Source organism: Phascolarctos cinereus, unplaced genomic scaffold (assembly GCF_003287225.1).
Source record: "Phascolarctos cinereus isolate Bilbo 61053 unplaced genomic scaffold, phaCin_HiC Scaffold_2;HRSCAF=192, whole genome shotgun sequence".
In the NCBI taxonomy this organism is placed as follows: Eukaryota; Metazoa; Chordata; class Mammalia; order Diprotodontia; family Phascolarctidae; genus Phascolarctos; species Phascolarctos cinereus.
The window spans coordinates 349,569,645-349,594,975 of NW_027555625.1; the positions used below are offsets into that span (position 1 = coordinate 349,569,645).

Sequence of the window (25,331 nt, forward strand, 5' to 3'; positions counted from 1 at the left end):
GCTTCTAAATGGAAAGGAAGGAAACTACCAGTGCCAGATCTCAAATTATACTACAAAGCTATAATCATCAAAACAATTTGTCACTCAGTAAGAAATAGAGAGGTTGACTAGTGGAACAGATTAGATACACAATAAAGAGAAGCAAATGAGTACTGTAGGTAGTGTTTAATTAAACCCAAAGATTTCAGATCTTGATGCAAGAACTCATTATTTGACAAAAACTGTTAGGAAAACTGCAAAGTATTCTGGCAGAAACCAAGCATAGACAACATTTCACAACATATTCCAAAATAAGCTCAAAATAGTTTTATGATTTAGACATAAAAAGTGGTATCATAACCAAATTAGTGAAGTGTGGAATAAATTATTGTCATATTTATGGATGGGGAAGAATTCATGACGAAATGAGTCAGAAAGGTTCACAGGGAATAAAATTTTGATTGTATAAAAAAATTAAAAGGTTTTGCACAAACAAAAGAAAATTAGAACAACAGCAGGAAACTGGGGGGAGGGATCTTGGTAGTAAGTTTTTTCTTATACTGCTCTCATTTCTAAAACATACAGGAAGCTGAGTCAAATTTGCAAGATTAAGGGCCATTCCCCAACTGAAAAATGGTCAAAGAATATGAACAGGCAGTTTTCAGAGGAAGAAATCAAAGGTATCGATAGCCACATAAAAACACTCTAAATCACTAATAATTAGAGAAATGCAAGTTCTGAGGTTCTATTCATCAGATTGGCGAAAATGACAAATGCTGGGGGGCATATGGGAAAATAAGCAAACCAGTTCGCTACTGATGGAGGTGTGAATGAGTCCAAACATTCTGGAAAGCAATTTGGAATTATGAATAAAAAGCTGTTAAACTGTACATATACTCTGACCCAATGATACTGTTACGAGGTCTATATCCCAAAGAGAAAAAGGACCCATAGATACAAAAATATTTATAGCACCACTTTTTTGTGGTTGCAAAAAAAAAAGGAACTAAAGGAATATTCATCAATTGGGGAATGGCTGAACAGGTTATAGTACACAAATGTGATGGAATACTATTGTACTGCAAGAAATGAAAAGCATGCTTTCAGAAAAACCTGAGAAGACTTGTATGAACTGATGCAAAGTTAAGTGAGCAAAATCAGGAGAACAATTTATATAGTAACAGCAATATTGTAAAGATAATAACTGTGAAAGACTTTTTTCCTTTTTTTAAAAAGATTATTTAATTTTTAGTTTTCAACATTTATTTCCACAAGATTTTGAGTTCCAAATTTTTACCCCACCTTGCCCCTCCCCCCACCCTAAGATGGCATGCATTCCCAATATCCCTGCCCCTAGTCTGCCCTCCCTTTCATCTCTCCCCCTCTTCTTTTATCCCCTTCCCCTTCTACTTTCCTGTAGGGCAGGATAGATTTCTGTACCCAATTTCCTGTATTTCTTATTTCCCAGTTGCATGTATTTCTGCTTTTCTATTACAATCATATACCACAACTTGTTCAGCCATACCCCAATTGATAGGCATCCCCTCAATTCTGCCACCACAGAAAGGGCTGCTATAAATACTTCTGTAAAAATGGGTCCTTTCCCCAGCATATTTTCTTCTATTTCTTTCCTTTTTTGGGGGGGGCAGGGACTATGGCTAACAAGGAAATTTGTTTTGCACAGCTATACATATTGGTAATGGGTTTTATTTTTCTTGTCTTCTCAGTGACTGGGGGAGAGGGAAGAGGGAGAAAATCTGGAACTGAAAATAAAACTGAATTTTAAAAATAAAAATAAATCCATACTACAAAAAAAATTAGATAAGCTGCTTTTCAGATCAGTGATCCTAAAGTGATATTACTGAAATGGAAAAAATTGCTTAGAACTTTTGGCTGGCTTTGGGGAGATCATGCCATAAGCTTTAACAAGAATTGCTGTAGGTACCAGTGTTGCAGCAATAACTGTCTAATATGTCTATTACGATACTCAGATCACATAATTTCTAACACTGCCATGTGAAGGAATGTGGTATAATGTAAAGGACATCAGTCTTAGGAGACAGAATACCTCACCTTTGAGTACTAGCTCTCTTTCTAGATAAGACACCCACAGTGTGAAGAAAGCACTTTATAAACCTTAAATCATTATACAAACGTGACCCCAGGCAAGTTACCTAACCTTTTTGTGTCACCAGCTATTGGGGGGGGGGGATTATCTACTAAATTTAAATGCATGAGATCTGTTCTATTTAAATTCTAAAATGCTGAAGCCATCATATCAACTTTTTTCATATAACATCATTTGATGATAAATTACTGAAGATTCAAATTAAAATAAGTTCCACCCTTGTTGTTCAGTCGTTTTCAGTTGTGTCTGACTCTTCATGATCCCATTTGGTATTTCGTTGGCAAAGATACTGGAGTGGTTTAGATAAAGTAAAAAAGACTTACTAATGAATTTTATCTTCTTACAAAGACATTTATTGATTGCTGTAAAATGTTTCAACAAGACACTTGAATAGGCTATCATATATTTACTATAGTATCTACAGAATTCTAGAAAATTCTGAAAGAAATGGAAAGATACCTTAGTGATGATCTAATTCAATCCCCTCATTTCCAAAATCAGGAAAATGAGACCCAAAGAATTTAAGTAATTTGGCCAAATCACACTATTATTTCTTATTAGCAACAGTCAAATTTTAAAGTAAAACATAGAGCAATTCCTATAATTCAATTAATTTGGAGCTTCCCTAAAAAGGCCCAAGAAATCAATATCATTCTCTGATGCTTTATTTTGTAAGAAAAGTCAATATGATGACTTTAGCATCTTAGAATTTTAATAGTAGAGACTTCATAGTGTGTCATTTAATAAAATAACCCTTGGGAATAGCCAACTGCACAAGTGGTTTAAGTTATTTGCCCAAGGTCACATGACTACTATTAAAGTCAGGATTTTGAACCCAGATCTTTCTACTCTAAACCCACCATGCTATCAGCATTCTATCCATCTTTTTTTTATCCATCAGTCTTTCTTTAGGAGGTACTCATTAGAAGAAAGAAACCCAGGCCATCTCCCAACTCCTTCATAGCAATGAGTTTATATTATTATCTTCTCTATTTCACTAAAGTATAATGCTTGATACATTAACATAAGTCCAACAATCCTATTTCTTTTCACTTTTTTTTTTGGTAAACTTTACTATACTAATACCTTCACTACCTTTTTTGATGCTATGGTATGGATTCATGGAATGCTACAGTCTCTGAAGAACTGAAGTTGAAGATCACCCAAAGTCATTCTGATTCTTTCCTCTACCTTAACTCGCATATCAGATCAGTCTCAAAATTTCATCCATTCTACTTCCACAGTTTCTCACATCCACTTCCTCTTCTCAACTCATACCTTAAAATGCTGTCGAAATTTTATGACTGATATTAATCAAATCTGACAATAATTATCAAACTAGGAAACTGTGCTAACCTGCTTTATCCCCAAACCAATGGTTTATTTACGTAAAGTCAATTGTTGGCATTAAAGAAATATATTGTATAAAAATGGTGCTTATTACACCTAGAAAAGCAGTGATTTCTATCAGATAGATACTGATTGGTTACCTGAGTTTAGTTATTTTATATATAAAGAAAGAGAAACTGAGTAGCAATAAAGTTAATAGATAATAGCATTGTACAGTGGAATGCTGCTTATCTCATTTATATGCCTGTCTACCTGTAGTTGCTTCAGCTCTAATTCTTTCACCTTTTTACACATAAAAGATGCATTTATTTATTATCCAGGGGCAATGTCTCTAGGCCTACCTCCTTTAAAAAGCCTGTGAAGAAACTACCACTATAAGATAGTGAGTTCCACAGGAATGTTATAAATGAGCTGTCCACATAGCTCAACAGACCTCCTCAGAGCCTGAGGGTTAAGATTTCAATTTCTTTAATAGAAATATTCAATAAATCCCAGGCAAAAAAAATATCCCACAAGATGATAAACACAGTCTACAAAAAAGATAAAAGTAGATGTGTAACCTGCAAGGAGATTAAAAGCAGTCAGCAAGGAAGTTCACTGAGGTCTCGGTATCTCCCTGCCAGAGTTCTAAAACTAACTCTGGGTACTTTTGCCCCAAAAGGCCCACTACTGGGTCCCAGATCAATCCTAGGGGAAAAGTTAATTCAAATTGTTCCAAAACATCTTGGCTTACAACATCTCTGGATGGTGTTATAGGAGTATGAGCATTAACTTAAGTCTCTTCAGTTCCACTAGGGTCCTGGCCCATGACACAGAAAATCAGAAGAATGTTATAGCAGGATTTTGTGACTTTACAGTAGATTTTGGTTAAAGTCAGCAGGTCAACAAACATTTATTAAATGTGTGCTAGGCACAGCGTAAAAATACAAAAAAAGAGCAAAAACAGTCCATCCCATCAAGGAGCTAATGGGGGAGGGAAACAACTTGCAAATAACTGTAGATTTAAGACATGCACATATATAATTATTATAATATATTATATTATTATAATACAATATTACATACAATATACCAATGTGTAATGTTATATTAATATCAATGTAACATTAACATACATATTAATAGTTATGCATATCTTAAATGTACATAGTTGTTTCCTCAATGTGTGTGTGTGTGTGTGTGTGTGTGTGTGTGTGTGTGTGTGTGTAAATAAATGGTAAGTAATCTCAGAGGAAAGGCAGTGGGGAGAGGGGAAAAAAACCATAAAAGGCCTTCTGGAGGAGGTAGGATTTGATCTGACTCTTGAAGCATGCCAGGGAGTAGAGATGAGGAAGGAGCACACTTCAGTTACAGACAGTACAGGTCACTATCGTTTTCCCAAAACTTCATTTGATTGGGAAATGAACAACTTAGAAGACCATTTTCCTTCTAATGCTTCACAGCAAGGCATCACATCCTAGGAAAGGTTGTACATGGAGCCACAGGGTGGCCACATGGAAGGGATGACAAAGAGCTAGAGTTAGGAAATGCTGGTCATAGATGAGGTGAGTTGTTACAGTAAGGGCAAAGGGCAGTATTTATGGGGCTCATGTCCTGTAATACAAATTGACTCCCACCACACCATACCACCTCCTTCATGAATTAATACTTCTACATGTATATACGGAGATCTACAAACACACTAAGATAGGAAGAGAGCTTAAATTTATCTTCCTGAACATCTACTACGTCTTGATGAAAAAAAAGAGAATAAAAAAGGAACATATAAATGCACAGCTTAGGAATGGGAAAACAGAATTCAGAATTGCATAGAAAGGGATAGAAATAAGGAAGGGGATAAAGGATATGAGCACTTACTGAAAATAAATAAATTCTTAGGAAATACTAGACAATTATACAACAAGAAATCAGACTGTAACCAAAATGGATGATTATTTACAAAAATATAAAATATCCAAATTAACAAAAAACTAAAGATATTAAAAAACCCAATCTCAAAAAGAAAAAAAATTAAGCCATAAATGAACTTTGAAAGAAAAAAAGGGTAAGATAAATTTAAGTGAATTCTACTGAATGTTTAAAGAGCAATAACTTAAGCTATAGAAATTATTCTTAATAACTATTATTTAACAATAATTAGTGATAATATAGAAATGTATAATAATAATGTAATAATTCTTGATTAATAATTATCTTTAATGAGAACTCTATTAAATTCCTTTTATGAGAAAAAACCCTCTAAACCTAAAAGAAATAAAGCAGAAAAAGAATTCCATTAAGCTATCAAAGTCATCTTCCTAAAGCATAGGTCTATCCATGTTATTCTCCCTAATTCAATAAACTCCGGTGGTTCCCTATCACCTCCAGTATTTGGCATTCAAGGCCTTCATAACCTGGTCCCTTCCTACCTTTCAAGTTTTCCTATGCTTTTACATATTCCCCTTCCCTACCCTCGATACTCTGTGATCTAGTAATACTGACCTCCTTGCTGTTCCTTGCACAAGACTCCACCTCCTGACTCAGTGCACTTTTACTGTGCCTAGAATTCTTTCCCTCCTCATCTCCATCTTCCAGCTTCACTGGCTTCCTTCAAGTCCCAGCCAAAATCCTACCTTCTTGAAAAAACCTTTCCTGATTTCCTTTACAGAGCCTTCCCTCTCTACAGTATTTCCAGTTTATGTTTTCTCCCCTATTAGACTGTTACCCAGCTCCTTCAGACCAGGGATTATCTTTTTCTTTTTTTTTTTTTGGATCCCCAGTGCCTAGTACAGGCCCTGGCACATATAAGTGTTTAATAAATGCTTGACATACTGCATATGCATACTGACGAGTAAAGCAAAATGAAGCTATACAGTGGTCATGTTAAAAAAACATGTATCTCTTTCTCTACTTTGAGTCTATCACCCCTCTGTCAGGAAGTTGGCAATATACTTCATCATGGGTCCTCTACAGTTTTGTTTGGCCACTGTATTGATCAAAATTCATAACAATTTCAAAATGTTTTTCTTTAAAGTGTTATTGTCTTTATACAAATTATTCTTCTGATTTTTCTCACTTAATTCATTGCATCAGTTCACAACACCCATAATTCTCTGATATCATCTTTTATCATTTCTTTATTGTTGTTGTTCAGTAGCGTCCAACAGTTTGTGATCCCATTTGGGGTTTTCTTGGAAAAGATACAGGAGTGGTTTGCCATTTCCTTCTCCAGCTCATTTTACAGTGAGGAAACTGAGGTAAACAGGCTTAAGTGACTTGCCCAGAGTCACACAGATACCAAGTGTCTGAGACTGTAAACTCAGGAAGATGAGTTTTCCAGATTCTAGGCCTGGCATTCCATCCACTGCGCCACCTAGCTGCACTAATTTCTTAGAGCATAATAATATTATATTATATTCATACACCACATTTTAAAAATCATAATAATAGCTAACATTCATATAGTGCTTACTACATGTTAGGCATTGTGCTAAGTGCTTTATAATTATAATCTCATTTAATTCTCAAAACAACACTGGGAGGTAGATGCTATTACTATTCATATTTTATAGATGAGGAAACTGAGGTAAACAGATTAAATGACTTGCCCAGAGTCATATAGTTAGTAAGTATCTGAGACCACATTTGAACTCAGGTCTTCCTAATTCTAGGCTCAGTGCTCTATCTCCTGTGTCACTTAGCTGCCTTTCAGCAATTAACCAAGTGATGGAAGCCTTCTTCAATTCCAGTTCCTTGGCAAAGGACAGGAATAGTCAACATTAGAAGGGCTATGGAAGACAGGTAATGATGAGCTGTGAATTCATATACCGATGCTGGAAATCATTTTGGAATTATGCAAGTGACTGAAATATCCTTACGCTTTGACCCAGAGATTCCATTGGCAAGTCAATAGTTTTGAGGAAAAGACAAGCTCCACATATGCTAAAATTTTTATAGCAGTGCTTTCTTTTTAGCAAAAAAATTGGGAACCTAAATTCACCTCAGCAACTGGTCACCTAGGGCAGAAAAGTATTTACTGTAAAATAGTAGTAATTCTGCTAAAAGTTCTGAATCAACTTCCTTAAGATTTGGCATTTTATACTAAATAAGTGGCAAGTAAGCCAAATAGCCTACATAAAACAAGTGTCTCCCTCTAACACACTAAGCTTGACCCAAAAGAAGACATAATAAGAATACACATCCATCCCCTCTTTGTAAAGGTGAGAGACTATGGGTGTGGAACACTGTATATAACATCAGACTTTAGATGATGTGTTTAGTTAATTTTGCTGTATGATTTCATTTTTTTAAAAATATTTTTAAAGGGTAGCTTTCTGGGAAAAGAATAGAAAGGGCTATAATGGAAAATGTTAACAGAATGTTAATGTTAACAGAAAAGACACAAAAATAGCCATTAAAAATACTCCAAAATTGGTCAAGTTGGATTTATACCAAGGTTACAAGAATCATTTAGAAACAACTGCCATAATTAATCATCTTAAAAACCCATATTATTTTTTCAACAGATGCAAAAAAACGTTTTGACAAAAGACAACATTTGTTTATGCTAAAAACTTTTTAAAAACAGGCATGGAAGAACCTTTTAAAAATTTATTTTACAAAAAACATAATTTGTAACAAAAAAGCAGCATTATTTTCCACGGAGAAAGATTAAAATCTTTCCCTACAAATACACAGAAATAAAATAAGGGTCAAATCAACCAACAATCATTTATTAAGTACATGTTCTATGCTAGGTATTCTGGCAAGTGAAACCAAAACAGCACCTGCTCTCAAGGATCTTATATTGTATCAGAGAGACACCAAGAATACATCAGTATATATAAAAAACATATATACAATTTTAACAAGGTAATGGTGGGAGGGGGAAACCATTAATAGCTGATAAGATTAGAAAAGGCCTCATGAAAGAGATGTCATCTGAGTTGACCTTCAAAGGAAATTAGGGATTCTCAAAGGTACGGGTGAACAGGTAGTATGTTACAGGCATGGAGAAGAGTCTACATAAAGGCAAAAAGATAAGTCACATATTTAAGCAACATCAAGAACAGCAGGTAAGATGGATCACAGAGTACACGAAGAATGCCCCCTCTCTCCACTATTACTTGAAATGGCTCTAAAAATATTTTCAATAATAGTAACAAAAAGGAACCAAGATAGCAGAGTAAGGCAGGAACTTCCTGAATGCTCCCAAATTCACCTCCAAACAACTATTAAATAACACCTCAAAATGAACTCTGGAGCAACAGAACCAACAAAAGGACAAGATGAAACAACTTAGAAGGCTGGCAGAGAAGGTCTGTCTCACTGCTCAAAGGAGAGCACAGTACAGAGAAGGCAATGTCTGGGTAAGCCAGCAGCAAGGTCCTGTGCCCCTGGTGAGGCCCTGTAGCCTTGGTGGAGGCCAACAGCAAGACCTGATGGCCCTGGCGCAGGCAAGCAGCAACATCCTGTGTCCCTGGCACAAGAAGGTTTGAACAGTGCCCCCACAGGAGCAGAGCCCAATTTTAACATAAAGCAGAAGTCATGAAACAGGCTAGGAAAATGAGCAAAAACAAAAAAATAACCTGACCATAGATGGTTACTATGGCAACAGGGAAGCTTAAAACACAAATTCAGAAGAGGAGAACAATGTCAAAATGCCTACTTGTGAAGCTTCAAAGAAAAATATGAATTGGTCGCAGGCCCAAAAAGAATTATGGGAAGAACTCAAAAACGATTTTAAGAATCAAATAAGAGAGGCAGAAGAAAAATTGGGAAAAGAAAGGAGAATCATGAAAAAAGAGTCAAAAAATTTGGTAAAGGAAGCACAGAAAATGGAAGAAGATGCATAAAAATTCACTGAAGAAAACAACTCATTACAAAATAGAACTGGCCAAATGGAAAAGGAGGTACAAAAGCTCACTGGAGAAAATAATACCTTAGAAACTGGAATTGGGCAAGCAGAAGTGACTCCATGAGACATCAAGAAACAATAAAACAAAATGAAAAGAATTTTTAAAAATAGAAGAAAATGTGAACTGTCTTACTGCAAAAGCAACTGACCTGGAAAAGAGATCAAGGAGAGATAATTTAAGAATTATTGGACTACCTGAAGGCCATAATCATCATCTTCACCATCATCATCAAGAGCCTAGACATCATATTTCAATAAATTATCAGAACTACCCTGATATCCTAGAAGCAGAGGGTAAAGAATCCATCAATCCTCAAAGAGAGCCCTAAATAAAACTACCAGGAATATTACAGCCAAATTCCAGAGCTTCCAGGTCAAGGAGAAAATACTGCTATGGAACTACAGTCAGGATTACACAGGATTTAGCAGCTTCTATATTAAAGGATCAGAAGGCTTGGAATATGATATTCCACAAGGCAAAAGGAGCTAGGATTATAACCAAGAATCACCTACCCAGCAAAACTGAGTATAATCCCTCAAGAGAAAAAATGGTAATTTAATGTAATAGAGAACTCTGAAGCATTCCTGATGAAAAGACCAGAGCTGAAGAGAAACTATTTTCTTTTTAAAAATTTTTTTTATTGTTTTTAGTTTTCAACATTCACTTCCATAAGCTTTTGTGTTGTAAATTTTCTCCCCTCCCTCCCCAAAATGACATGCAATCTGACATAGGTTCTACATATACATTCCTATTAAACATATAGAAAATATTATTTTTAAATATAAGACTCAAGAGAAGCATAAAAAGGTAAACAGGAAAGAGAAAACAGAACGGATTGATAAGGTTAAACTGTTTATATTCCTGCACAGGAAGATGACATTTGTACCTCTTAAGAACTTTATCATCATTATGGCAGTTAGAAGGAGTCTACATATAAAGCAGACATGGGTATAAGTTGACTGTGATGGGATGATACCCCCCCCCAAAAAAAATTAAGGGATAAGAAAAAGGATTGCACTGGGAGAAGAGGGAAGGGAGAGGTGGAATGGGGCACATTATCTCACATGAAGTGGCACAAAAGACTATTATAGTAGAGGGAAAGATACGGGGGGGGGGGGCAGGAAGGTGGTGGCAGGCAACACCTGAACTCACTCTTATCAGAACCGGTTCAAAGAGAGAAAAACATCCTCACTTGGGTATAGAAATCTATCTTACCTTATAAGGAAGTAGGAAAGGAAGGGAATAAGAGACTGGGAGGTGCTGATAGGAAAGAGGATGGAATGGGAGCCGCAGTAGTCAGAAGCAAAACACTTTTAAGGAAGGAAAGGGTGTGAGAGAGAGAGAGAGGGAGAGAGAGGGGGAGAGAGAGAAGGATAAACAGGGGAAATAGGATGGAGGGAAACGCATAGTAATCATAACTGAATGTGAATGATATGAACTCACCCATAAAATGGAAGCAAACAGCAGAGCAGATTAAAAACCAGAATCCTATTTTATGGTGTTTACAAGAAACACATCTGAAGCAGAGAGACACACACAGAGTAAAAGTTAAGGGGCTGGAGCAAAATCTATTATTTTTCAGCAGATGTAAAAAAAGCAAGGGTAGCAATCATGATCTCAGACAAAGCAAAAATAGATTTAATTAAAAGAGATAAGGAAGGAAATTACATTTTGCTAAAAGGTACCATAGATAATGTAGTAATATCAATAGTAAACATATATATATACCAAATGGCATAGCACCCAAATTTTTAAAGAAGTAAAATGAGAAGAGGAAATAGACAATAAAATTATACTGGTAGGGAACCTCAACTTTCCCCTTAGAACTAAATAAATCTAACCAGAACAAACAACAACAACAAAAAAAGAAAGAAGTTAAAAGAGGTGAAAAGAATTTTTAGAAAAGTTAGCTATGATAAGACCTCTGGAGAAAGTCAAACGGGAACAGAAAGGAATATACCTTTTTTTTCAGTGGTATATGACATCTACACAAAAATTAACCATGTATTAGAGCATAAAAACCTCACAATCAAATTGCAGAAAAGCAGAAATATTAAATGCATCCTTTTAAAATCATAATGCAATAAAAATTACATTCAATGAAGGGGCATGGAAAGATGGATTAAAATAAACTGGAAACTAAATAACCTAAGCCTAAAGAACGAGTAGGTCAAAGAATAAATTATAGGAAAAAAATCAATAACTTCATTAAAGAGAATGGCAACAATGAGACAACATACCAAAATTTATGGAATGCAGCCAAAGTAGTACGTAGGGGAAAATTTATATCTCTAAACAATTTCATCAATAAAATAGAGAAGGAGCAGATCAGTGAATTGGACATGAAATTTAAAAAACTAGATAAAAAAAAAAATTAAAAATCCCAAAAAAACCCTGAAAATCAAAGGAAATAGTAATAAAACCAAAAGTAAAAAAAGTATTGAACTAATACATGAAACTAGGAGCTAATTTTATGGAAATAAACCAATAAAAAAAAATTACTGGTTAATTTGATTAAAAAACAGAAAGAAGACCAAATTATCAGTATCAAAAAGGAAAAAGGCAAATTCACCACCAATGAAGAGAAAACAGTAAATAAGAAAGGAGAAACAAATTCATAAACATCAACAAAGAAGAGACAAAATTATTCCTGTTTGTAGGTAACATGCAGGTCTACTTAGAAACCCTTAGAGAATCAGTAAACTGATTAATCATTTCCACAAAATCACAGAATGCAAAATAAATTCATATAAACTATTAACATTCTAAATGGTAATAGCCAAAACCCCTTAGAAATAGTAAAAATAAAAATCCTATTCAAAGTAACTCCAAAATCTATAAAATATCTAACAGGCCAACCCACCAAGGAAAAAACTCAAGATATTTAAGTAAAATAACAAAATAAGACACCATTACCTAAGTTAACTAACAGATTTCCTGATATACTAAACCACCAAGGAGTTACTTTCTAGAATTAGACAAAAAAGCAACAAAATTCATTTAGATGGAAAAAAAAGTCTAGCATCCCAAGGGAAATAATGAAAAAAGTAGCCAAGATAATAGCTGTTCCAGATCTCAAAATACATTAGAAAGCAGTGGTTATCAAAAGCATCTGGTTCTGAGTAAAACGTAGATAAGTGAAATGGGCTGGGAAAACAAAAATCAGAAAAAAATCAGCACTGACCCGTTTTGTCAATGAATCAATCAACAAGTATCAACTTAAGCGTCTACTATGAATCAGACATGGTAGTAGGTGCTGGCAATACAAGCACAAAGGATAAAGCAATCCCTAATCACCAAGAACTTAAATTCAATAGAAAGTTTAAGTTCTAATGGATAAACTCAATAAAAAAGTACTAGGGGAAAGACTCTCTGTTCAACAAAAATTTAATTTGGCAGGAAAAAAAAATCTTGTACCAAATGCCAAAATAAGTTCTAAAACAGATATACAAACTAAAAAGGCTACAACAATTTTTTTAAAAGAGACTAGAAGGAGGTACCTTTTCACAACCATGATGAAAGACAGAATTATTAGTCAAACAAGAGTGATCATCATAAAAGAATAAAAGGACAGTTTTGATGAAGATTTTGCATTTTTAAAAATCAACACAGCTAAGATGAAAAGTGGAACTGTCAATTGGGAAAATAGTTTTACCTTAAATTTCTTTGATAAAAGTCTGTTAGCTAAAATATACAGGGATTAACACAAACACAGAAAACCAAAAGCAATTCTCTAACAGTCAATGGATATGAAGGTTTTTTTTAATGTAAATCATCAGCAACTACATGAAAGGTTGCTTTAAATACTTGAAAAGATTATAACTAGAAAATTATGTGGGTCATTATATAACAAGAACAAGGGGATAACTGATAGAACCTATGTGTCCTCTTGGAATCCACATGAAATCCAGTGAAAGACCCCCAAAACACAGGGGACAGATGCTCTGCGGAAAATCTGAAGAAGGTCATGCCTAGAATGACTCATGGTATATCGACATGGCCCTGGGTTCTTGAAGGTTCTGATATGAAACAAGCCTTCTGTGCAGATCCTACCAACCTAGGAAGATTCTGAGTACAGGCCAGACAATGAATTATCTTCCATGGGACTGCTTATCTAAATCTAGAGAAACATGTTACCAAAGATCTGGCTAACAGATGATTAATTTTTTTATGGCAATTTATAAAGACTTGTCTGTTAAACCAAAGAGGAGCTATGACTTGCATCACTGGGGATGGGGAGTACCACTCAAAACAATTAGTCACATCTCTCTAAGTATCAGAAAGCTGTAGGACACATTCTTTTCAAGATATAAATCTTGTTAAACACATAGTAAAAGCCCAATAGACTATAGAGAACCTAAGAGAAGTTTCAGTAAATGGAATTTGTTTCTTACATACTCCATACAGGGTCAAGTCACAAGAACACATAAGTCGGGACGGCAATATAAATCTCTTATACCTTCTAATCATTATGCAATAATTTATGTCAACAATGATAACTTTTGGTTATTGCAAGATCAACTAAGATGGAGTAAGCTGAGTAATAGTTACTAAGGTGAAAAAGCAGCCCAATACATTTTAGATTCTGTACAATATGGGTTGAAATGACAAGGCTTTTATAGTTCATATTAAGTAAAGCTAAAAACAGATTAATTACAATCTGTCACTTAAACATTCCAGGGAATAAACAGATGATCCTTTCATATTGATAAATATACTATATCTTACACATATTACATATGAGTTGTGTTTATGATATACAGTCAGGGGTGTGCTGGAGCTAGTTCATTTTGACTCCTGAGAGTTGAATGTTAAATTTTCAGCGTGATCATTTACACCTCTGAAATTGGCAAAAACTACAAATCAAGGCTTGATTTGTTTCATTCATTGTCTAGTCTTAAAAAAATGATGGAAAGAATGTTAATAAACTAGACTGAGCCTAAAAGTGTGACATATATTTCCAGAAAGCCAACAGCTAAACATTTATCAGAACTTTACTGTACACAGTGTGTTCCAAAAGTCTTGGTGCAGTTTTAAACTATGAAATCTTAAAACTGCACTAAGATTTTTGAGACACCCTTTATGTTAACCAAAAATGAAGTTCTTTTCTCTTTAACACAAAGTATTTAAAAAGTTCAATAATTTTCATCTGTGCCTCTAAGCAAATGATTTTATTACATGTGAAGAAAATTACTTCCAAGTGAACAAGACAAAGTTCTTCCAGGTAATCACAACATTTACTAGCTATGAATAAACTGGATCAGATTATATAGCAAAAACACTTATTAAACATATAATTCAACGTTCTTGCTAAATACTACTAAGTGTCTCACTCATTTCAGTCAATAAATAATCATATCACATCTCCTTTTTACAAAGAGACTTCAGCACTCCTCTCTCACTATAAAGTAGATAACCTACAATGCGTTTTCTTTATTCCCTGAAACTAGCTAAACACGTTAAGGATCTGAGAACCCTACTGAAAGATTCTCTATCTTGTCTATATTAAAGAAGACTGAAGTATTCTTGGATACTTATAATGTGTGACCATAAAATAATAAGATAGTGTTTTGCTCAGGGAATCAGTCATTATTTTAAAGCAGGCATTTTTAATCATTTTGTGCCATGGATCCCTTTTAGTATTCTGATGAAGCCTATAAACCTTTTCTCAGAATTAATATTTTAAATGAATAAAATAAAATTGACAAGATTGTAAAGGAAGCCAGTTATATTGAAATAGTTATCAGAATACTTTTGAAAAACAAGTTTATTAACCACAGTTTAAGAAAATCTATTAATATCACATTCATAATAGCAAAGTCTCAGAGTAAGGACTGTATCTGAAAGCTAAATGTAGATGTTTATTCTAGACTGTATGTTCAATAAATATTTTGACAGTCAATAAATACAACCTTCTAAAAGTCAATATGTTTTCTTCAATAACGTGTCATTTTCTTTTTTTATGTGTAATTTTGCTACCCATTGTAGCAATTAAAAAAATAATTCAAAAGAAAAACGTCAGTTCTCCAAGACAACTGTAGCCTGTGTTAATGAAATAAGTTCAATGTGTTTTGTAATAAAAAATGTAAATGGCAGAAATAATGAATTATTAAATGTGTAGATAGATATAAAGACAATTGATATTCACATTCAATTCTGGAAGGCAATTTTTGTTTGCTAAAATTTGGCATATTTTTCTCCCTTTCTGTCCAGTAAAACTTTAAACAGAAGAATTTAATTTTTAAGCTCTCTTTATGCTCCTTTGTATGTATCCTACAGACGCAGTGTACTCAAACCCTATTTCTTCTGGAAAGTGGCAGTTTCCAGAAGAGAAAAAATATCATAAGCTAGAAATCACCTCAGTCCTTTTCCAAATTCTTAAAGAAATATTTAGTATTTCTTCTAAAAATTATCTTCAACTCCTTATGACATTAAATTCAAAGATTAATTAAGCAACTACAATTTACAAAACACTAGCATTATAACGACATGCATTTATCCAGAGCAAGGAATTAAGTGTGAGGTTTAGGAAATCACCATTTGAATGTCAGTGTTGCTGATATTTATATCTTTAGCCACTCAATAATTTTACAATTCTAATTCAATTTCTGGTCCCTTTAGTGATTTCATTAAACACACACCACACATACACATACACACACACAATCTCAAGCATACATAAGCCTCCACATCTCTCCACAAGTGGTGCCACAAGTATTTATGATAAAACTGACTGGCAAGCTGGAATGAAGAGCTGGACTTATATGCATACAGCTGAACAGAGAGATTATCTATATGGTTCAATTTGAGCTGCTGAAAATCCTCCTTGACCCCAAATTATCTTCCCCACTGCCCTTGTCACCACACTATCTGAATTTCTCACATTTCCATTATCTATTAAGGCACCTTAAAACACACCTATTATTTAGGAAGGGCTAACATTCATTCACTCATTTAGTACTATTAAGTACTTATTAAGTACAAAAAAAGTACTGTGCTAGGCCCTGCAGGAGGTATCAAGGAGTTTGTTTACTCAGCAGACCAGTGAAGATTTTTGAGCAGAAATATAATATATTAGATGTCTGAATAAGAAATATTTTTTCATCCACTTATTTAACAAATATTTATTGAGTACTTAGCTACATGTAATGCTTTGTCACAATACGAAGTTGTATGAGATCTGGTCTCTGGACCTCTAATATGGGAGCTAAGAAATGTAACCCAAAGTAGCTGTTGGAAACTTCATGAAAATCAGGCATATGGTAACAAAAATATCCCTACAGGAGTAAACTCAAGAACTACAGAAGTGACTAGACTGTTCCTAGACACCTGTGGTATAGCCACTGGGCAAGAACACAAACTTTGGACTGGGGAGTGAAAGATATATTACCTTAACTGAGATACACATGAACTTTACCCAGTAAGATGACCACTGGCAGTTAGGGAAAGGAGGAAAATTAGGGGAGACTTTATGATTTAAAAAGGGTAGGCAGTATCACAAGGTGGGGAAGAGGAATACAGAGGCAAGAGTATTCTAGGTATATTAAACAGAGCAAAATCTTAGGAGGAGAGTGATGAGGAAAGAATGAAGTGAGAAGGAAACAAAAAGACCAGTAAAGTACTAGCAGAAAAAGATTTCTAACAACAGAGGACAGTCAAAGGCTAGGATTGTGGGGAAGAAAATCAAGCTATGGTGGGGATAGGCTATAAGGGATCCCAAACAATCAACAAGCACTTATTTATTGAGTGGTTACTACATTCCAGAGACTGTGCCAGGAGAGAGAGAGAGAAAACCCAAGCAAAATCGTTTCACTCTTAAGTAGCTTACCACTGAAAGAGACATTTACATATATAAGTATACTCAAAATAAATACTTTTTTATTTATCAAAATTACTTTTGAAGAGGAAGGCACTAGCAGCTGGGGAAATGAGGAAACACCATACAGAAGATAGTGCTTAAGTTAAATTTTGAAGGAAACTAGACATTCTAAGAGGCAGAGGTCAGTCAATAGTAAATAAGCATTTATTAAGAAGTTATATGCACCAGAGGTAAGAAAGTATTACACTCTAGGTATGGAAGATAACCAGTATTCCATTCTTTGGAATGGGGGTTGGTCGTACTGTACTAATAAGGCTTTCAGTGGTGGGACTGTGTGACTCTGGCAGGTACTTGACTGAGACTGTTTTGTCTTGTGGTCACAGAAAGTTGATCAAGGTTTTTTTCCTCCTGTAGGTGCACCAAAGTTCACTTTTTCTACGTGGTCCAACATATTTGAGGAATTGGTAGCAATCTTCTGCGCAGGTAATGGAGAGATTTTCCCCAGGTTTCTGGGTGAGAACATGATCTAGGCAAAGAAGAGATCCCCTGAAAAATAACTGGGGCCCCCTGTGCCAGGTCCGGCAGTAGTTTGAGAACCCCAAAGAAGCATCTATCATACAAGTTAATATTTGGAATGCAACAAGAAAAGAGATCATTTCAGATCAGGGTAATCACAGAAGGCATCGAGGAGCTCCCCTCGTGCAAGATTCTTTTCTCCTATTACTTTTACAATGTCTCACGTTACCTCCAGTGAGTTGCCTTGATTAACCCTGAGAACTCAGGAAAAAAACTGAGCTTGAGACAGAAGTAGCTATAATTATGTTGAAAGTTAACATCTGAGCCATTTACTTTGATGAAGCCATGTTTTTTAAAATTTTGATATGATAAAAAAAACTCAGGTTACATGGGAAAATGAATTCTTGGAGTAAAGGGGGGGGAGGAGTTCTTAGCAGCCACAAAAAAACTTCTTTGAGTAGTAGGTCCTAAATAAAAATCTGCACCTAACATTATTATTCAATTAAATTAAGTAGGCATTTATTAGGCATTGCTATGTACTATGCAGGTGTTTTCCAGGTATAAATGTGACCTTTTAGCAACTAGGTACCTTGTCTAGAAAACAAAAATAGGTTTGTGATAGTTGTCTGATCTTAATATGCCACCAATTTCACACCCCAGTTATTTTTTAGCCTGCTTCCCATTGTCAATTTTGTGTCAACGGATGTTGGAAACGTAACGGGTCGGTTTTCTTCTATACTTTGTGTTTTATTTTAAAGGGAAGGTACTATAGAAACTTAATTTTAAGAGTCAATACCAGTATGGCAGGAGATTTGATGGCAAATGGAAAAATATTAACGACAGGAAATTTGTATGTTTTTGCTACATACTTTCTAGCTATTAATATTATGAAACAACATAAAATTGTCTTCTTTTTTGCTCAGAAGAGAAGCATTCCATTTCTAAAGGTGATATTTGTAAAACATTTAACACATACTAGGTGCTTGGTAAATATTTGTTCTTCCCTCTTATGCCCTTCCCCCTTCCTAGACTGGTACTCACCATTCTAATCCAAAATCGATTTTTTTAATTGGTCATTCGACAAGTTATAATTCTATCTCAGTCAGCTTTACAGAACTTCTTCATCAGTGAGTTCTAAAGTAAAAGTTCTTTTTATTAACAGTATTGTGTTTGGAATGCTTGATTCAATTCTGTTGCGGTTAGATCATGACAGAATTGGTGGTAACCTTAGACTACTATTGGCAGCTTATGCATTTTACATTTCTCCTTCTATAACGTTAAGGTCGCTCAAATAACACCATTGCAATTTCAATTTCCAAGAAAGCCAAGAGTGACGGGGGCTCCATCTCCTCCCTCCTCCCGCCCCTTCCTCTTTGACCCCTCCCTTAATTTTATTGAAATTTGCCCCAAATCTTAAACGATATCTCAAGAGGGAAGCACACCAGTTAGCAAGCATGGTAAGAGGGACGGAGGAGAGAGAACTTCCTTCACCGAGAGAAAGGGGTATCGCCGTAAACAGGCAGGTTCAAAGGAAGCAGGGCTTGTTAGTAGAAGTAACTGCAAGACTCCTTCTGCCTCGGCAATCACTCAACTTTTTTGCAAACAGGAAGGTGATGAAAATACCCAGTGCCCCAGCACCTCAGCCGTTGCAGGCACCTCGTGGAGGGGGTGGGGGACCTAAACAAACGCTCAGAGCCTGGGCAGTGGGGGTGGAGGTGGAGGTGGGGGTGGGGGTGGGGCCAGAGGGCTGACCCGCGGGCAGAGCATCCTCCCTCCCGGCCGCCCACCCGGCCAGCCCCACTAAGCAAATGCCAGAAGTTGAAAGGGGGAGGGGGGAGCCCCGCAGCCTCGCGCCCCGCGGGGACAAAGCGACCGACCCGGGCCGCCCAAGTTCCGGCTCCGGGAAGGAGGCGGCATTGGGCCAGAGCCGGGACAGTCATGGGTGTCCAACTTTGCGCTCCCCGCGCCGGGGACGCGGAGGACACACGGGGGGGAGGGACAGGCGAGGCTGCGAGCAGCCGGGGACGCCTCCCTTACCTGCACACGCAGTCGGGGTCCCGGGCGTCCCGGCCGGGGGGAGCCCAGCCCGCTCCTTTTGTTGAACAGCTTCTGGAAGAGGGTCGGGGGCATCTTGGCCGGGTCAGGTCCGGCCGCGCCAGGCCCAGGGCGGCGGGGCCGATAGGCACTGGTTCTTTCCAAGGGGCCCGGCGAGTGGCAAGATGTGTACGGGGAAGGGGGCTGCGGGGACCTGGGCCCCTTCGGGGAGCAGCGAGAGCAGCCGCGGAGCATCTAGTTCCGCCCAGCGGCCGCCGCCCCCATTGGTGTCACAGTCATATGACAGAAATTAGTCACTTCAAACTGCCACAGGAGGCGGAGGGGAGAGGGGCGGGGAGAGCCCGCCTGCCGCGAGCCTCCATTGGCTGGCGGGACCCCTCACATGGCAGCCAAGGGGTGGCCGGGTACGCGCGAGGGGGGGAAGGGCGCCCGGGCGCGCGCCTCCGGGGCCGCGCGAGAGGTTGGGGCGGGGCACGCTGGGCGGTCTGCGGGGATCCTTCATTCCTCGTCTCGTGAGCTTGCTCGCTCTGCGCAGTCGCGCTCCTGCCCTGAAGCCTGGGAGGGGAAGGGTGCTAGCAGTGGGGGTCCCGCCGCTGGCTTGTGGCGAGAGAGCCAGGCGCTGGAGGGGAAGGAGAGAAATGGCAGCGGAGGGAGAGTAAACACGGATGTGTGTGGCAGAAGTCTCCACACCCCCGCTTCCCTTTCACACCCTCACACCTACTTCCTCCTGTTAGTCCGTGCATAGAAGGGGCAACCCCAGGCAAGGGATCCCCAAACATGGACAAAAAGCCGCCCCGGAGCCTTGCGGCCCCAACTCTAGACGCCTCCCGTATTTTATTTAAATGATCGGAGAGAGAAAGTCTGGACACATAACCTTTCCCCTGGGGGAGCTCGCACGCATTCTGGAGTGCACTTGTTCGGACGCTGGGTCATGTGCCTTATTAACCGCATTAGACAGAGGCAAAGCAAGATGCTACGTGAGTTTTAGGAGAAAGGTTATAGGGGATGGCCGACCAGTGGGAAACTTCCTGGAAGAGGTGGCCTTTCATCAGGAGGGCTTTTAAGGATGCAACAATTCAGAGTCAAAGCTGGGGGAAAGAGAGGCATTCCAGGCATAGGGAACCGGGACTGGAAGGTCCATTGTGTTTGGACCAGTTTGGCTGGATTGTAGAGTTAGCATGAAGGGTGGTAATAGGAAATAAAGCTGGAAAGGTAATCAGGTTGGATACCAGATCGTATTCGAGTCTTACTGGATAGAGACAATAGGAGGAGCTCCTGAAGATTTTTAGGCAGGGAAGTGACATCAGATCCAAGAGGACTAATCTGGCAGGTATAGATATGAAAGCTAGAGAACATATATGTATATGTATGTATGTATATATATATATACATTAGAGGGGGAGAAGATTGGAGGCAAAAGAGCAAATTGGGCAAAGTAACCTAAGGGGGCAAGGGGAGTTGAATTAATTAAGGTCTGTATTAGGCCCGAATTGGATAGAGCACCAAGCCTAGAATCAGAAAGACCTGAGTTCAAATGCAGCTTCAAAAACTATCTTTGTGGTCCTAGGCAAGCCTGTTTGCCTCAGTTTCCTCATTTGTAAAATGGGGGTAATAGCACCTTCAGCAACAATCAGGTTTGTTGTGAGGATCAAATGAGATAATATTTGTAAAGTGCCTGGAACATAGGCATTATATGTGTTAGCTATTATCATTATTGTTAAAGAAGGGTGTGGGATATGTCATAGATTAAATTGATAGGACTTGGTAACCAAGGTCCTACTACATGCTGAGAACTGTGCGGTGTCAGGGATGGAGAATACCAAGAAATCCCAAACCTACCATCAAACACCTAGATTGGGGTAGTTTGGTGAGACTGTGCCAAAACCACCATCTCCCACTACATTTCATTACAACTTTCCTATGCACTTAGACAATTACATTTTGTATTAGAGAGATTTGAGAACATGTCTCTGATCCGTAAAGGATCTTTCTATCCCCAAAGCACCCTAGCAGTGCTCTGTACATATATATATGAGCACTGACATATCCATCAGTGATAACTCTATGGGTACTCCTTTCACCAATGCAGATGGGCAACCCATTCATGCTTTCTCATCCTGTGCAATTCTTGTCCATGTCCTGTAAATCCTCTAGTAGGCTTTTTGAATTGGACCCACCTGAAGATTACTTCAAGAGATTACTGAAGAGAACCAATAATCTTACTTGCTTTATTAAATTAGGCACCAAAATTTAGCAATAATTGACTGGAAGAAGTCTAAGAAATTTTTTTTTGCTGTTTTTCTGATTTATTAAGACATTTTCCACAAGATTTCTTCAATTAGAAGTTCTTTGAAATGATACCGTCATTTTTTGCCAGCCGAAGAATAGAATCATCAGATTCTCCCATTCTATGAATTGCTCCACACATAGCATAAGTTTTAAACTGGCCATTGATTCTGCCTGTGACCTTGTCAACCTCGGCCACATTTATCTGGATGGACGCGTGGTCCTTGGCCCCGATGATCCTGTTGCTCCTGGAGCATTTCCAGGACAGGTGGAGATCCACGAATTCGCTGGCGTTGTTCTGCATGTCGGAAGCTGAGGGGCCAAGTGCAAACACGAAAGCGGTGGAAGAGAAAAAAAACAGAAGTCTTAGGATTTTAGAAATTATAAATATATAGAGCAGGAAGATAGTTTATGGATGCAACTTAACCTAACTCAACAATGGATCCTGGGAGTGTGTGACAATTTATACCTGAGTGAAAGACCTGTGGTTTCATAAGCACAGAAAACTCCTGGCAAGTGAACTCCTTTTACTAAGGCAAATCACAGTTCCTTTATTACTTAGTAGATAAGACATAGGTAGTTAGTTTGAACCAGATAAAGGGTTAAACAACTTGTCCAGAGCCACACAACTAGTAAGTCTAGCATTTTATGTGATAGATAGGTATGTAAATAAATAGGCAGAGAGCCTATATCAGGCACTGTGCTAAGTTCTGAGGATACAAGCAAACAAGCCCCGAGATGGGAGTGCCTTCTTCCCTGCCAACTCCAACCACTCCAAATGCACTACGGGAGTTTGCATATACCGAAGGAAGATAACATATAAAGGTGTGCTGGAAAGCAGGGGAGTGGAAATGCAATGTGGCATAGAGGCTTCGGGGAAGTGGCGGGGAGGCCTGTTCCAAGGCAAGATAAAGTCAAAGCTCTTTTATCAGAGTCCAGGGACCCAGGAGCAGAGTCCAAGGTTCTAGTGGCTGAAGAACAGGTGGTATGGTGTAGAGACTGCACAGAAGTGGAACTAAGTCCCTTTCACTTTCCTGAAATTCAAGTTACCACAAGTTTATTAAACTCTAGTTATATGAAGAACACTGCCTGCATGTAGACTACCATCTAGTAACTATTATATAAAGTTACATAAACTTTATAGATCTGTATATAAAGTTATATAAATTTTACATATGTGGAATTTATTATATAAACTATAATATAAAAAACATGTTCTATGTATCTAGTGTATAACAAAAGGTTAGAAAATGTTGTGTTTTTCTGGAACTTAGGTCTCTAGACTCCCAAAATGTATTGTTTACTTTAACCTCCAGAGTTGTTAGGACAGTTCAGGACAATAATTTTTGGGGCCTAAATTGACCACAATTTGCAGCTTTAACCCTTTGGCCTTTTTCAGCTCTAGTAAAGTAATTCTGCCTTTTAAATGAAGTCTGTCTCCCTCCCTCTCCCCTCACTGTAATATCTTCCTCTCAGCTACCACCAAACACTTTAAATCTTGTTGAGTAAATGTAATAAAACATAGAAAGAAAAAGCTCCAAGTCTGTGACATAGGCAACAAAAATTGACATTGATACTATCAACATGAATATTAATATCTGCCAAGATTAAGAACAAATAAGATTGAGTAAATCGCACAAAATGTGTGTGTGTGTGTGTGTGTATACATCTTTTTATTAGCTGTTCCCACTGCCTAGAATGCTCTTCTACCTTACCTCCACCTCCTAACTTCCTTTAAGACTCAGCTCAAATCTAACTTTCCTACAAGAAACCTTTCCTGGTCCCCTCAAATCCTTCACAAAGGCCATCCCTCTGAGATTACCTCCCATTTACACTTACATTTTGTACATACATAATGATTCACATGTTATCTCCCTCACTGGAATGTGTGGTCCTTGAGGTCAGGGACCTTGTTTTCCTTTCTTTTTATCCTCACCTACTTAGCACAGTGCCTGTCACATATTAAGCAGCTTAATAAATGTTTATTGTTGTTTATGGTGACGTTGGGGAGTGGGGTGAGGAAGAGACAATTTCAGAAAACAAAGGCAACTCTTCAAGAAAAGGTGTCACTTCAACAAAAACTGCTGGGAGGTGGGGAGAGAATTTCCAGGTCCCATAACCAACAAGATAAAAGAATAGACATTTTCTCCAATCCTCATAACCTCTCAAACTAAAGTAAACAGTATGTGTAAGAGATGAAGCAATTACAAGTGTCTCCATGTCTCAGACACCAAGAACCCTAAGGATGTAAGAACTGGATCAGAGAAGGCTAATCCCTATAATCAGTCCCCCATCAGCCCCCACATGCTAGCAGGGAAGCACCACCAGACTCACAGACTTGAGCTCTGGGATCCACTTAGCAGTTCCCTTGCTGCTGTGATCTCTTCTTACTAAACCGAAAGATCTCCCAACTCTGTCCTTCTAAGGCAACAAATAGGCAACAGATTTCAATTTGGCCACACCCTCCCTGGGGCTGAAAGAGGCGGAGACACACAACAGCTGGAAGGTTAATCAATCTGGTATGTGTGTGGCCATACAATGTACTGCAGCAATGGCAGTGTTCTCGAGAAGTAAGGGGCAGAGGGAACAGGTGTAGGCGTGTGTGTGTGTGTGTGTGTGTGTGTGTGTGTGTGTGTGTGTGTGTGTGTGTGTGTGTGTGAGAGAGAGAGAGAGAGAGAGAGAGAGAGAGAGAGATGGTCAGACGTATACTTTAGCAAGATCACTTTGGTAACTAAGTGGAGAATAGGTTGAAGTAGGGAAAGACTTGTGACAGGAAGACCAATCATTAGGCTGTTGCAGTAGTTTAAGTGTGAAGTGATAAAGGCCTGGATCAAGATAGTGACAGTGTCAAAGGAGAGAATGGGGCATATGCAAGAGATGTTATGGAGGTATATTGACAGGTATTGATAGCAGATTAGATGTGGAAGTTGAGAGATAGTGATGAATCAAGGATGATACTTGGGTTTCAAGTTGATTACTGGGAGGATGGTGGTAGTTTTGACAATAATAAGGAAGTTAGGAAGAAGGAAGGGTATGGGGAGAAAGATAATGCATTTAGTTTTGGATATGCTGAGTTTAATATGTCTATAGGATATATAGTTTGAGATATCTAATAGGCGGTTGGGGATGTGAATCTAGAGGCTAATAGAGAGGTTAGGACTGGATAAGTAGATCTGAAAATCATTAATAGAAAGATGATAATTGAATCCATGGGAGCTGATATGATCACCAAGTGAAACAGGATAGAGGAGAGCCCAGGACAGAACTTGTGGGACACCCACCTTAGCAGGCATGACCTGGA

At 37.8% G+C, this 25,331-nt stretch overlaps 1 protein-coding gene and 1 pseudogene across 2 annotated transcripts in view; both read right to left on the bottom strand.

Moving 5' to 3' along the window:
• The window catches only part of FNIP1 (folliculin interacting protein 1), a 142,614-nt gene extending 122,577 nt beyond the window's left edge, over positions 1-20,037 (bottom strand). The window contains 2 exon segments of the mRNA XM_020991170.2: positions 19,727-19,764; positions 19,766-20,037. Of these exon segments, the coding sequence (XP_020846829.1) occupies positions 19,727-19,764; positions 19,766-19,978 (251 nt within the window). The 5' untranslated portion in view covers positions 19,979-20,037.
• A 1,931-nt stretch (positions 20,038-21,968) lies between these two features.
• On the bottom strand, positions 21,969-24,465 carry LOC110211682 (small ribosomal subunit protein eS21 pseudogene; annotated as a pseudogene). Its single transcript, XR_013484370.1, has 2 exons — positions 24,365-24,465; positions 21,969-22,342 (listed from the first exon to the last, which is right to left on the bottom strand). The product of XR_013484370.1 is annotated as a small ribosomal subunit protein eS21 pseudogene (transcript).
• Between the last annotated feature and the right edge of the window lie 866 nt (positions 24,466-25,331).